Source organism: Anopheles ziemanni, chromosome 2 (assembly GCF_943734765.1).
Source record: "Anopheles ziemanni chromosome 2, idAnoZiCoDA_A2_x.2, whole genome shotgun sequence".
NCBI lineage: Eukaryota > Metazoa > Arthropoda > Insecta > Diptera > Culicidae > Anopheles > Anopheles ziemanni.
The window spans coordinates 11,400,401-11,411,435 of NC_080705.1; the positions used below are offsets into that span (position 1 = coordinate 11,400,401).

The window sequence follows — 11,035 nt, forward strand, 5'->3', positions numbered from 1 at the left end:
GAGGGGTTTTGCAGTGCGATGGAAAACCACTTTTCCGGAGTCTGGTACTTGGAGTTAAATCACGACAAAACGTATCATTTTACGTTAGCATCATAATGACTATTTTGTGGGGGTTTGAGTTAACTGAGAGTAAAATTAGGTAGAATGTCAAATTACTTGATTCTTAAAATTGTTGTGAGGAAGTTTTTAGAGTGTCGAAATCAAATTACAGTGAATTTTGTAAATATAAAAGATTTTAAACAACACAATTCCGTCGATGCGTGACGATATTTATATTTTTCTAATGTTTGTCTATCCAAGCCAAATTCTCGAACGCAGAATTCGTACGAAAATGTGATAATCCAACTGACGCTTCCTGTTTTTCTTCACCAATCTCTTGCTCACCCCCATCCCAACCGAAATGTTGTCTCCATGGCTTCAGCGGTTTCACACATGGGCACACACACACGCATCCACGACCAGCACACGGGCAACTTTTCCGCCGTTCGTGTTTGGATATTATTTAGTGTTTTTGTTTTGCAGTCATTAAAAGAATCTGCTACACACATTTATGGAGAAATGATTTGTCGTCAGTTCAGTAATTTAATGGCCAGCTCATCTAGGCACGAGGCGCTGGCAAAGGTTTCGCTGCTGGTGTGCGTTTCCCGTTCGACATCCGCAGGACGCGCGAATTCCTCCTCGCACCCGATCGGCCAGAACGGTGGCGCACCGAATGTGTGTATGAGGACCAGTTGTGCATGCAGGGCGTAAGTGTGATATCGCGGCGCCGGGAAGGTACGCGGAAAGAAGAGGGCACGAAACCGGATAACGACGTCGGTTTTCCATTGCGCCTAGGGTGCAGGGCAGGAAGGTGGGGCGTTTGGAGGGGTAGGGGAGGGTTTTTCACCGTCGCGTGTGACTATTGAAAACGGCTAACACACAAAATGCTTCTTTAATTGCCTTTTAGTGAATATTTATGATTTTCATTAAAAACGTGTATATGCGCCAGACTTAAATCACTGGACGGAGGATGTTTTAGACAATAGTATTAGCCTTCCTAGCGAACGTACGCGCTGTTCATCTCACACACCCACACAAGCATCGTGTTGGGTGCCTGGGACTGTATGCACCGAAAACCTCCCCCGAACGAAGGACACCCATATGCGGATCACCCTTTCCATCGGGTGGATCCTTTAACGGAAAAGGATTCCCTAAGCTAACGCTCAAGAGTGAGCGAAAGGGGACATCGTTGAAAAAAAAAAATCGAATAAAATAGCGGGTAGTGTATGAAGTTATTTAGGAAGGCCATTAGTCTCGAGGCTGCCGTCAGCATCTGGACTAAACGAGTGTGTCTAGTTTTGCTACACGATCGCGTTGCCGAAAATTACGCTCACGCTTAGTTCCGTATAATTAGGCAACGATGGCTACAAACACCTCAACGGCATAACGAGAGTGGCTCGCGGAGTTGGAGAAGATGCCTCGGGGAAGAAAATGTTTAGATGGAAATTCGACAAATTGTTGAAAAGGGTTAGATTAGACTAAGTGTACTGAAAAACCGGGATCAATAACATTTTCCAATAAATGTTAGTCATAAGTGTTAAATTTCATGCAACGAAGTCCATTTAAAAACTATTCCCGAGTTACTCTTTGAAATTTAGTTTCTTTGTAATTTGTAGAAAACATTCAAAACTATATTTAAAACACGACAAAGGAAAGATTATTTTTTTGTTTCACTTTGTTTTTTATCGTCAAAGCTTTGTTTTCATATAATCTAAATGTTATTTTAAATGTGTTATAAAACTAATACTATTCTTCAATCATTTTAATGCGTGCTTCGAATTAGCTTTGATTAATAATTAAGGCAAATTTTCTTTCGCTTTCAATATCCAAGTATGCTTTAATCAATGATTCAAAAAAAATGTTTCCGTTATTTTTATGATAAAACATTTAAATTTCATTCCTCTGTTAATATGCCTTAGAATCATATTTTGTGCACCTAGTTTTCCTAGGTGAATAAATGTCAGTCTTCGAGCTAATTACACTTTTCATTAATGAAAATAATTCAAATCCCAAGCTGCAGTTCTAGAAGTCATTTCATTCAAAACGCATCTCGATGTACGCAGTGATAAACCAAACCCTAATGGACGGTTGGATGTTTCTCCCTTTCTCGGACGATATTTACGATCGTTGCCGATCCGCGTCATCCAGAGGCACAGTCGACAACCAACAACAACAACGACGACGACGCCGATGGTCGGCAGCTGAGCAATGGGTTTTGCGCCCTTTCGCCGCATGATTTATGGCAAGATATTAATGCCAAAACAACGCATTTGATAGATGACTGTCAATAAAATGCATACAATTCATCATTAGAGCAGAGCCGGGCCGGGGCGCCTCGTGCACGATGTGCAGGAAGTGGCGAAGGCCATAAACTGACGCACCATGTGCATTTGTGAGAAAAGAACGAGAAAGCGAATTTATTCCGCCCGGCGCCGAGGCGGATGCGGATGGCGTGGTGGTGTTTTAGGTCCTGCACGCTGCCGCTCGACCTGCGGCTAGAATTATTGCACCGACCACGGCGTCTAGGGCGAAAGGCTGCCATTTATTGCGATGATTATTTATTGCAATTAAACCTCGACGACGACTCGAGTGTAGTTGCGTGAAGGACCGCAGGCCCATTCTCTTCTTGGCCTACCAGCTGCTCCTGCTGTTGTTCTGCTGGATGATGAAGAGATCCCGAAGGCAAGGTAAGGCACGACAATAAGATTCCATAAAGCCATCCCAGAAACATGTGGCCGCAGAACATGCGGACGATGAATCGTGTTGACGAGAACGTGATTGATAAATGACAGGCTTTAGAAGCCGCTGGTTTTCGCATCGAGTAGGTTCCGTTTCCGTTCCCTTGTGCGTCCGTTTCGCGTCGTTCCTCGCCTTCCCCTGGGTCGCCCCTTTGCGAGACAATATTTCATGCTATTGGTGGTGTAATTTTTCATTGATCCCCTCCGCCATTTCGGGGCCCGAATTCGGTTCAATTGATTTTTCGGGCCACGCTCGTTCGGGGCAGGTCGTGATGGAGTGATTGGAGGCAATTTTTCTCCGTCCACCGCCCGGGGAACATTTTTCGCATGCCACCCGTCCACATTGTTGCACGGTGACGGCGTAAATCAAAACTGTCAACTTGATCGAACGCGTCCTTCACGCTACATCACGACAGAAACCGTCGCCGGAGGAAAGGAACCTCGGGAACTTCGCGTTTGATGGTTTGATGTCGACGGTCATGTTAGTCGCGTTTATTCCCGGCTCGTGCTCACTTCGGGAAGTCGACTCTCCACTTGCGTCCTTGCAGCGTCCTTCGATACGCGCCGACATCCTTCCGTGCCTGGGCGCCATCAATCCGAAACCGATCCAACCGGGAGGACACCTTCCCTGGGAATGGCTTTCCCAGGGAAATGCGACGGTTTCCCCTGTTCGCGCTGGAAGGTGGATTAGATGACTGCAAGCCCGGGGACGGGCATGGGCTGAGTGATTCACGGTCAGACGTGCAATTTATGCTGAATGTGGGATGTTTACCGTGCGCCATTAATCACGATTTTGTCACAAACGTATCAGTTTTGATTGTCGCATTAGACGTACCAGTAAATTGTTGGAATAATGGGATATAAATTATCGCCGGCGATGGCTACCGGTGCTGAAGCCCTGGTCCGAGGGATTGGATGGGAGAAAAGAAGGCGAGCCTCCGGGCATTGGGCGAAGGAATAGTGCAGGAGAATGGCGGTGAGGGAGAAACCCATTTCCAGCGTCAGTCGATAAGGGCAGCTGGTTTATTGAGGTTTTTGATTTATGGTCGAAAGCGTTCGGTTTAGCTTTGATTTACAGATTGGCAGACAAAAGGGCCAGGTGTCGACGGAGCGATGTTGATTTAATTGAATAAGTCATAAAAACGCATGCCACCGGTTTTCCCTGGAGGCTGGCTAGATGGTGTTCTCTTGGGGCGCTATGACCGCAAAGTTGTCCACCTCAATACCGTGGCTTATTCACCTTCGCTATTCAAAGAGAAGTACTCCTGAGTAACGTGTTTTAGTTAGCAAAGCCATTAAGGTGACACATTTTCTCTGATATAGGTAAGAGTTCAATAGAATAGTTCTCAAACGTCCTAGAAAAACCGACAAGGAGTGTATAACAAACCAACATAAACAAACATTTGGTTCCAATGAAATACAAAAACGAAGGGTTGTAATGTGAAATGTTTTTATTGAATTGAAGGCTTATATTAATCGATAGTACCGCGAATCATGATTCTCGAGTAAGACAGACCACGCCAGTCATTTATCAAAGAGTACCATACCATCGCACTCGTATCACCCATTGTTTTTTGATAACGCCCGTTTAAATTGGAAGAGGAGCAATCATAGTACCACCAGGCCCCGCGTCGCTGCTTAGCACAATTACTCTTACTATTGTCGCGATCGAATGTGCTAAACTTTTCATCCTTGTTGTCTCGCATCGAATCTCCTGCTGTCCCTGAGTATCTCCCTAACTTCTTCAATGCATACAACTCCGATTCGCTACCTATCTCAAACCCGTCGTACTTAGCGTATCCGTAATTTCCGGGAAAATCTTTCACTTCCACCAACAGTTCGTGGGGTTGAGTTTTAGTAATTTGATGCAGATATTCTAGCCCGAGCCAGAATTCGCCATCTAAAGCTCCGAATCCGTTGCGGTACTCCGTCCAGTTCCTATAAAAATCGACTGAACCGTTGAATCTATGCTGAATTACAGTCCAGCCGCCTTCGAACATATTTTGTTCACAAAATACTTGGAATGGTTCGCTATTCTCCCCAATTTTGATCATGTAAGTATCCGATACATTGGGTGCTTGCCGACAAGAACTCGATGGATACATAAAGTTAAATAACCTAGTGTTTAATTTTGCTTGCATACTAATATTTTGTACCGTATCGATAAGCATGTCAAGAGTATTCTTGTTTTCAACTATTTCCTTGAGCTCAGTTTCCGACGTTCCCTGGATATGGTCCATCTTGGGTATCACATGATTCTTCAACGCCTCCAACTTGGTCCGGGTATTCTCGTTCGATGCTTCCATACTCTGCAAATGAAACAAACATAAATGTAACACAATCGAAACAAACAAATATGTTTCTTCAACATAATTTTATTGTTTGTACCGAACAATATTCAGTTAAACAATTTGAAATCTGTTTCATAAACGGGAATCAAAATGCCAGCAATCGCTTCAGCTTGTCGAATGTTTCATTCTTTGCGTTATTTATTTCTTAAACTAGATATTCAAATAAGGCTTGAATGAATTTAAAAGAGTTGTTTTTTCATCATTGAATCACCTGCTGTCCCTGAGTATTTGCCTAACTTCTTCAATACATACTTCCCCCATTCGTTCCCTATCTCAAACTCTTCGTACTTAGCGTATCCGTAGTTTCCGTAGAAATTTTTCACCTCTATTTACTATTTTCTTTATGTACATACATATATATTTCTATTGAATTGAATTTTTTTTAACTTTCTTCATGTATTTCCCTGACACCTTGAGAGCTTGGCGACATGACTCACTGGATGCATCATGTGAAGCAACTGAGTGTTAAATTTGCCTTGGATACTAATATTTCGTACCGAATCTGTAAGTATGTCGACAGTATCCTTATTCTCTCCTAACTTTATGAGCTTACGGTATGACATTTTCTGGGACGTTTTGCCTTGAGCATCCTGATGTTGCTGATTTTTTTCCATCTTGTGTGCGTCAAAATTATTGACGGATTGTGATTTTTTAACTGTCGATAGTTGTGGTTTTGACTTCTCCGGCATGTTTAATGTCAACATATTCGTCCGGATAGCAGATACGATTTATTTTGTGAGCTACTACACAATTCACGTCCATTTTTAAATTCACTATACGACTTGTAAACATTTGTTTTACCATTGCTGCATTACCAAAGGCATTCTCATCGAATCCGGAGCAAAAGATAGGATACGCGTACACATTTTTATGCAAAATCAAATTTGGCAAGGAACGAAAATAGAGGAATGCACGTGTAGTAACTCACAAAATAAATCATATCTGCTATCCGGATGAATATTTTGACATGAAACTTGCCGGAGAAATAAAAAACACAACTATCAACAATAAACAAAATAACAATCCGCCAATACCTGCGCACAGTTTGAACTCCAATGTCTCCTCACTTTTTGAGCTGAGGTTTGGTTCGCTATATTGTCTTCGTTTGCCTTCACACTCTACAAAGAAGAAAACATCAATATCGCAGCATTCGAACAGTATTCTAAGGTTGATCAGCTTGTTTTCAAAAGGTTGTTTCATCCACTGTAATTCGTGTCATCTTACCTTTTTCCGAGAAACCTCCATTGCCTGCATTCTTGTCTCGAAGTGCATGTGCATGTTTTCCTGCAGACGTTGTTCCATTTTCTGCAAAAAAACTTAGTTGTCACTCAACTTCAATAAAGTTGTTTAGACGATGTAATTCAACCACCTTCAGCGAACTCTCCATGGTAGCAATAACATTTTGTTCTACACCTTGCAGTTTGTCCTCGAACCTCTCTATTTTAGTCACTAGTTTTTGTAACTCAAAACTATTTATAGCCGTGGTAGCTCGAGCTAAGAAAACTATACCGAAACACAAACCCACGAGGTAGCCGCTAATAATCATGGCTCTTGATATACTTGTACACACAATCGAATTGAGTGATGAAATACGACTGAGGCAGAATGTTCCAGAAACGAATGATGAACTCATGGTCTTAGCTATGATGCAAATATTATCACCAACACTGAACCAAATGCGATCACGCGAAGCAAAACACACTCTATTTTGACAAAAACATGTGGTCACTGGGTGACTCATAAGTGATTATGATTTCACTTGTGATGTTTTTGTTTCAACATAATATTATTGTTTGTACCGAACAATATTCAGTTTAACATTTTGAAAGCTTTTTCATATTGGGAAACATAACACCAGCAATCGCTTTAGCTTGTCGAATGTTTCATTCTTTGCGTTATTTATTTCTTAAACTAGTTTTTCAAACAAAGCTTCAAAGAATTTTAAAAAAAATCTTTTTTGGTTAGTTGAAACATCTCAAAAACTCAACTTTTAATGGATCACCCTGTTAAACTTCTTCTTCTTTTATGCGAGTCGGGGTATATCCTCCTACGTTAAGTCGAACGTTAGTTCCCCACCCTGTTAAACATACTTGATTTTGTGTAACATACAGCGTCCAGCCCGTGAGCTAATAATGTTGAACATTACTTACCTTCGCTATTGAAATAAGAGTACTTCTGGGTGGCGTTTTTTAGTTATCTCAACCATGAAGGTGACAATTTTTTTTGGATTTAGGTCAGAGCTCAGAAGATTAGTTCACAGCCATTCTACGAGTAAGGAGTACGAGTGAGAGGTACATAATAAACCAACATAGACAAAACTGTTGTTAAACTGAAATAAAAACGAGCAGTAAAATGTGAAATGGTTTTATTGAAGGTGAATGAACTGATCGAGTCAGGCTTATATTAATTAAGAATGTCGCGAATCATCATTCTCGAGTAAGACAGACCACGCCAGTCTTTTTTGAAGTCGTATGACGACATTGCACTCACGTCGTCTGTTGTGTTCTGATAACGGCCGTTCAAGTTGGAATGGGTGCAGTGCCAGTACCACCAGGCCCCGTGTCGCTGTTCAGCGCAATGCCGTTCATCTTTGTCATTGTCTTGATCGAACGTGCTAAATTTTTCATCCTTGTCGTTTCTCATCGCATCTCCTGATGTCCCTGAGTATTTGCCTAACTTCTTCAACGCATACTTCTCTGATTCGTTCCCTATCTCAAACTCTTCGTACTTAGCGTATCCGTAGTTTCCATGGAAATCTTTCATTTCCACCAGCAGTTCATGAGGTCGGTTTTTAGTTATTTGATGCACGTATTCTAGCCCAAGCCAGAATTCACCGTCCAAATTTCCGAATCCATTTCGGTACTCCGTCCAGTTTCTATAAAAATCGACAGAACCGTTGAACCTATGCTGGATCACAGTCCAGCCGCCATCCAACATATTTTGTTCACAGAGAACCTCGAATGGAATTGAATTTACTTCAATTTTCTTCATGTATTTCCCTGACACCTTGAGAGCTTGTCGACATGAACGCACTGGATGCATCATGTGAAGCAACTGAGTGTTAAATTTGCTTTGGATATTAATATTTCGTACCGAATCTGTAAGCATGTCGAGAGCATCCTTATTCTCTTCTATCTTTATGAGCTTACGGTACGACATTTTCTGGGACGTTTTGCCTTGAGCATCGTGTTGTTGCTGAATTTGTTCCATCTTGGTAATCAACTGGTTGTTTAGGTTCACTATATTGTCTCCGTTTGCCTTCACACTCTGCAAAAGAAGCAAATATCAATTTCACAGCATTCTAACAGTTTTCCAAAGTGTGCAAGCTTATTTGCATGTTCAAGAAAGGTTGTTTCGTCCACTGTGATTTCGTGTCATCTTACCTTTTTCAAAGAATCCTCCATTGCCTGCATTACTGTCTCGAGGTGCATGTCCACTTTCTCCATATGATCCTTTGCATCTTTCTCAAATTTAGCCAATTTGTCCAGGATTTTTATGTGCCTTTCCTTTGAAGTGTGTTCGGTTTCCTGCAGTTTTTAAACCAAACAAGAATTACCAAATTGTGAAACGTACGTGGATTGTTTTTTGCAAGGAATCATCAATCGCCCTCATTGTCGTCTCAAATGTGTAGTTCACAACCTTGAACGATTTGTCGATTCCATTCTCAAGTTTAGCCAACTTCTCGTCCAGACGTTGTTCCATTTTCTGCAAAAAATCATAATTATCACTCAACTTCAATAAAGTTGTTTTAACGATGTAAGTCAATCACCTTCAGCGAACTCTCCATGGTTGCAATAACATTTTGTTCTACACCTTGCAGTTTGTCCTCGAAACTCTCTAGTTTGTTCTTTAGTTTATGTAACTCAATACTATTTACAGCCATGGAGGCTCGAGCTAAGAAAACAACACCAAAACACAAACCCACGAGGTAGCCACTAATATTCATGACTTTTTTTTATTGTACACACAATCGAATTGAGTGATGAATTACGACTGAGGCAGAATATACAGGAAACGAATGATGAACTCATGGTCTTAGCTATGATTCAAATATTATCACCAACACTGAACCAAACGCGATGACGCGAACCAAAATTCACTCTATTTTGACAAAAACATGTGCTCACTGGGTGACTCATAAGTGATTATGATTTCACTTGTGATGTTTTTATTTCAACATAATATTATTGTTTCATAAACGGGAATCATAACACCGGCAGTCGGTTCAGCTTGTCGAATGTTTCATTCTTTGCGTTATTTATTAGATTTTCAAACAAAGCATCAAAGAATTTAAAAGAAATCTTTTTTCGTTAGTTGAAACATCTCAAAAACACAACTTTCAATGGATCACGCTGTTGAATATACTCGATTTTATGTCACAAACAGTGTCCAGTCCGTGAGCTGATTATGTTGACCATTACTTACCTTCGCTATTGAAATAAGAGTACTCCTGGGTGGCGTGTTTTATTTACCTTAGCCATGCAAGTGACCAATTTTCTTGGATATAGGTCAGGGCTCAGAAGATTAGTTCACAAGCGTCGTAGAAAAATCTACGAGTAAGGAATGAATAACAAATTAACATGGACAAACATTTGATTCCAATGAATTAAAATACGAACGGTGATAATAAGAAATGTTTTTATTGAAGGTGGATAAACTGATCGAGTCAGACTTATATTACACTGTTTTCAGGGCCAGTTCGTCCGTATCAAGCTGCTCTTTGCCGGTAGGTAGGCAGTGAATTGCACGCGCAAGGCTTTTGTTTGGCATCGTTAGGAAGCACTTTGGGACTGTTAAGTTTAACTTTGCCGTTATCGGTAGCAACATTGGCGCACCGAAAAAGGTCGCGTTCTCTATTGTCAATCTGTCGTTGTCTTGGAGTACCGTGACGCAGTATGATGCTACTGAGAAACATAAGTATGGTGTGTAGCAGGAGCAGCAGTTGCTGGCCGAGATTACTGCAACTGGCACGAAGAAGGTCTGTGGCCCAACGGAAGTGCCGCAGTTCAGAGGATGTCAGGAGCTATCGGTAGCCTCGGGGAAGTGGGCTTGGCAACTATTTGACCTATCGTGTTGGCCGATAATCAAGGAAGACGGAAAGAAGGCTCGGAGTAATTTTCTGCCCGGTAACAAAGAAAGCAGTTAAAAACCCCGACGATTGTCCTGATGATTCGACGGCTGTGATGACAACCTGGAAGGACGCAAAGGGCAATACGGGTTCATCCTAGCGGCGTTGGATAACGGAACACTTACGGCAGTTTGTTTGATGGAAAGAACCCGATAAAGATGCTACACAAGGTTCAAACTATTCAGGAAAGCAACGCGTTCACATTGATTCCTCAAAATGTGCCAAATTCACCGGTGTAGTAGTGCGGGCCGAAAACGGCCAAATTGAGCATAAGTCAGTAGTAGAATGGCTGGCAGTAGGAGTGAGAATAGGATCGAACTACTAGAAAATTGCTAAGGTAGACGTAAAAATACCAGGCGAAATATATACAACTTACCTTATAAAAGCAACTAGGTACGTTGAAAAATGCACGTGTTTAACATGAATCAAAACAAATCAGTTCGGCAGCTAGGTAGAGTGAGACGGTGGCAGGTGACAGGACCAGGTGATTAAGATGCGTTTTCACATGGGCACCTGATTGATGTGTAAATTAAATTTAAGCCGTTGTCACATTAGGAGGGAGAATGTTGGAAACGTTTCGGTCCAACGAAGCTGACCGAACATAAACGTCGCCGCGATGTTTTAATGTAAAACGTCATACGTTCAACTTGTTTTACCCTGTTTCGTACATGTCGAGCACAACAGCTTTACATCAAATGAAATTATTGGATGCAAACGCAAAGTCAACAATGAGTTATATTGCTTTTTCCACGAGTAAAAGATATACGTAGGACCAAAGG

At 41.6% G+C, this 11,035-nt stretch overlaps 2 protein-coding genes across 2 annotated transcripts; both read right to left on the reverse strand.

The window, feature by feature from the left end:
* Positions 1–3,286: 3,286 nt before the first annotated feature.
* LOC131292966 (angiopoietin-related protein 1-like) lies at positions 3,287–6,430 on the reverse strand. The gene is made up of 3 exons (XM_058321048.1): positions 6,353–6,430; positions 4,325–5,086; positions 3,287–3,472 (listed from the first exon to the last, which is right to left on the reverse strand). The coding sequence occupies exons 1-3, from the start codon at positions 6,428–6,430 to the stop codon at positions 3,287–3,289; spliced, it is 1,026 nt and encodes a 341-aa protein (XP_058177031.1).
* Positions 6,431–7,531: 1,101 nt separating this feature from the next.
* LOC131292969 (microfibril-associated glycoprotein 4-like) lies at positions 7,532–8,830 on the reverse strand. The gene is made up of 3 exons (XM_058321049.1): positions 8,702–8,830; positions 8,512–8,655; positions 7,532–8,395 (listed from the first exon to the last, which is right to left on the reverse strand). The coding sequence occupies exons 1-3, from the start codon at positions 8,828–8,830 to the stop codon at positions 7,532–7,534; spliced, it is 1,137 nt and encodes a 378-aa protein (XP_058177032.1).
* Between the last annotated feature and the right edge of the window lie 2,205 nt (positions 8,831–11,035).